General features: G+C 35.8%; 1 protein-coding gene across 1 annotated transcript; it reads right to left on the minus strand.

Moving 5' to 3' along the window:
• Positions 1 to 2,015: 2,015 nt before the first annotated feature.
• LOC107750973 (ADP-ribosyl cyclase/cyclic ADP-ribose hydrolase 1) lies at positions 2,016 to 3,102 on the minus strand. Its single transcript, XM_016566541.1, has 4 exons — positions 3,040 to 3,102; positions 2,841 to 2,961; positions 2,449 to 2,575; positions 2,016 to 2,117 (listed from the first exon to the last, which is right to left on the minus strand). Exons 1-4 carry the CDS (start codon positions 3,047 to 3,049, stop codon positions 2,016 to 2,018), a joined length of 360 nt encoding a protein of 119 aa, XP_016422027.1. The 5' UTR covers positions 3,050 to 3,102.

The raw sequence follows: 3,102 nt of genomic DNA on the forward strand, positions 1-3,102 counted from the left end.
ATACAAAGCAAGCATACACACCTTTTTTTGTTGAAAGCATGATGAATTGATCCATTTAGCAAGACTGTAATATTTCCACACGCAGTCATAGCAAACTGCAAAGACAGATTCAAACCAATGATATGCATTAATGTAGCTGAATTCCATTTTGATAAAAAAAAATAGAATTACCATTTAGACAACACTGCTGGTCGGCTGAGAGCTAGTATACAGTTTTGTGACATATAGTTTATATATGTTTTTAATAATATGGAATTAACAAGGCTTACATTCTGAGAAGCCTGCTTCCAAAGTGAATACACAGGATGGTTCAAACACGCTGACCATTTTGGACAGGACTGATAGTCAAAACCTTAGGGCAGACAAAGAGAAAGAGTGCTTTAGTAGCCTATAAATGATTTATATCTATAAAATGTATTCAAGCATTGAATGTTTTCTTTCCATCTATCATCAATAAAACTAGTAATTGTACCATCTTTTGGTGGTACCTCTCTCTCTCTCCTGCTGTCCACACCAGATCAGATCATTGAACATGAATCCCAGCAGTGTGTCTTCTAACGTCCAGAAGGATCCTGTGACAGCTACATAGCTGTGCATGAGGTCTCTTGTCTTACTCCAGAACAGCAACTTTAAAATTATTAGAATGTTTTTAAATTAAATAAATCAAATCCAAGAGATATCTAGTCAGTTCAACAGAATCTCACAACAATTTGTAACTTTTTTGATTTGTTGCAATTTTTTTATGAATTTGTACAACCTCTACACTCACTCAAATGAAGGATAGATTTAAGGTGGGGGTTAGGGATGGAGCTTACTTTTTTTCATACAAATCATACACTTTCATACAAACTACGTTGTAAGAATTCACACAAAATTGCAAAGTAGTTACATTTTCTCAAGAGACTGGAGTTAGTAAAAAACAAACAAAAAAAACAGCCACTACATTGCGTATAAAAAGTCTACACGCCCTTGGTAAAATTGCAGCTTTTTGAGACGTAAAAAAAAAATGAATCCAATTAAAATCATGTCAGAACTTTTTCCATCTTTAATGTAATATTGAAACCTACAAAATTCATGTAACAAACAAACAAACAAACAGAAACCTTTAAGGAAAAAATAAAAATAAAAGACTTTTGCTTTTAGTACAACAGCCAGTCTTCAATTTTTTGAAAAAAAAAAAAAAAAAGAACTCTGGATTTATCACATTGCAGGGGGATCTCCTGTGTACAGCTCTTTTCACCTGGCGGAGGATGAGACCTCTGGATGGCCAGCGGAGATGGAGACCTCCTCAGAGGAGCAGACAAAAGATATGACCATGGTGGAGCCAATGGAGGAAGGGACCATGGCAGAGCTGAAGACCAGAACGGAGGAGCCAACAGGGGAGATCACCATGGGGAGTCATTGGAGGAAGAGGTCACAGCAGAACCATCGAGGTGTAAGAACCTGTTGGAGCCAGAGGGATGACGATCCACAGCATTATCCGAGGAACCGTTGACCATGGTGGAACCAGTGGATCAGAAGACAGCGTTGGAGCCAGAGGAAATAGAGACCCAGGCGGAAGCAGAAGTATCAAGGACCAAGGTGGACATGAACAGTCGGAGGACCAAGGCGGAACTGCATGGGGGCTTAGAAGACGGAGGCAGAGTCGGTGGATGTGAGGGATAGAATTGCCAAGGTGGAGTCAGGAACCCTGAGGACCGTGATGGAGCTGAAGAGCCGTAAGTCTCAGATTGTGGTCTATACACAGCTGGCATTTTTTAAGGCATTTAATTAATTAATTTATTTATTTGCTGGTTTCAATATTCCGTTAAATGTGGAAGAAAAAATAATCTGACATTATTTTACATGGAGGTATATTTTACATCTTAAAAAGCAGGAATTTTAACAGGGTTATATAGACATTTTACATTGACATTTGCTTTTATGTGATTCATTAAGAATATACAATTGAATAATATAATTAATATTAAAAATATAATAAATTATTATCAGAAAAAGACTGATCGATTTTGTCTCTAAAACACTTTCACTGTAAACAGAATAAAAGAACAAAAAGAACAAAATGTGCCCTGGAGCAGGTTGGGCATGGCCCTGAACACTGCTAAAAACCAGTCCACCTTCTAATGCCAGAGAGAAAAAAACAAAAAAAACAAAAACCTTTCTGTGCAACAGGCCTCTGACAAACAAACAATAAATAAATACATACATACATACATACATACATAATGCAAAAATAACACAAACCAACATGTCTTTTTCCTTATAGGATGGGTCTTTGTTGTTGTTTTTGCTTTATTTTTTACTTAAAATACGAAGTTAATTCACACTCTGTTCTTGAGCCCAGTTTTATTTTTAGCTTTTAATGCTAAATATACATATTTAATAAATATTTCTAAAAACTTTCTATACTGTTGTTGAGTTGTTTTGAAAACAATTGCATGGAATCACCTTGCCACATGGTAAAGTCTGAGTGATGACCTGGAACATTTTTTGGTAATCTTTAACTCTAACATCGCAGGGTGATCTCCTAACCACAGCCTTTTCAAACTCCTGCCATATCTTCTCACAATTGTACCTGTTAGACAGAAATGTTAAACATTTCTCCAGTTTGCATTTTTAAGGACTCAATGCAATATTAGCTAATGAAAGTGAAAGTAATAAGACAGATACAGATCTGACATTTTTCTCTAAACAAGTTTATGAAATCATGTGAGAGACTGACTACATAAAAAATATATTATTGCATTTTCCTATGAGTAATTTCAAATGTATTGCTTATAAGACACTGGGTTAAAATGAACAATATTAGCATTTAAAATGCTTATAGGCCCACATCTTACCTGGGGTTGAGATTAGCCAGGGTTACATATTCAAAACACCGTCCAATGACAATCTGTTTAAGATTTGGTGTAGTCCCAAACTCTGTTGTTACATCCGTAAGAACAAACAGCAAGGCAAATCCTAACCAAATTATAAACATGTAAAACATAAAACGTAAGGGATAAGATAAAACTAGTCATCCGTCTAACAGATGCTTACCTAAAATCATCCTGAAAACAGTCTACTTTCCTCCTCTCTAGCAGTTAACATGCTTCACTAAAT

The sequence above is a fragment of the Sinocyclocheilus rhinocerous genome, unplaced genomic scaffold, assembly GCF_001515625.1.
Source record: "Sinocyclocheilus rhinocerous isolate Xijiao unplaced genomic scaffold, SAMN03320098_v1.1 scaffold4076, whole genome shotgun sequence".
NCBI classification, from domain to species: domain Eukaryota; kingdom Metazoa; phylum Chordata; class Actinopteri; order Cypriniformes; family Cyprinidae; genus Sinocyclocheilus; species Sinocyclocheilus rhinocerous.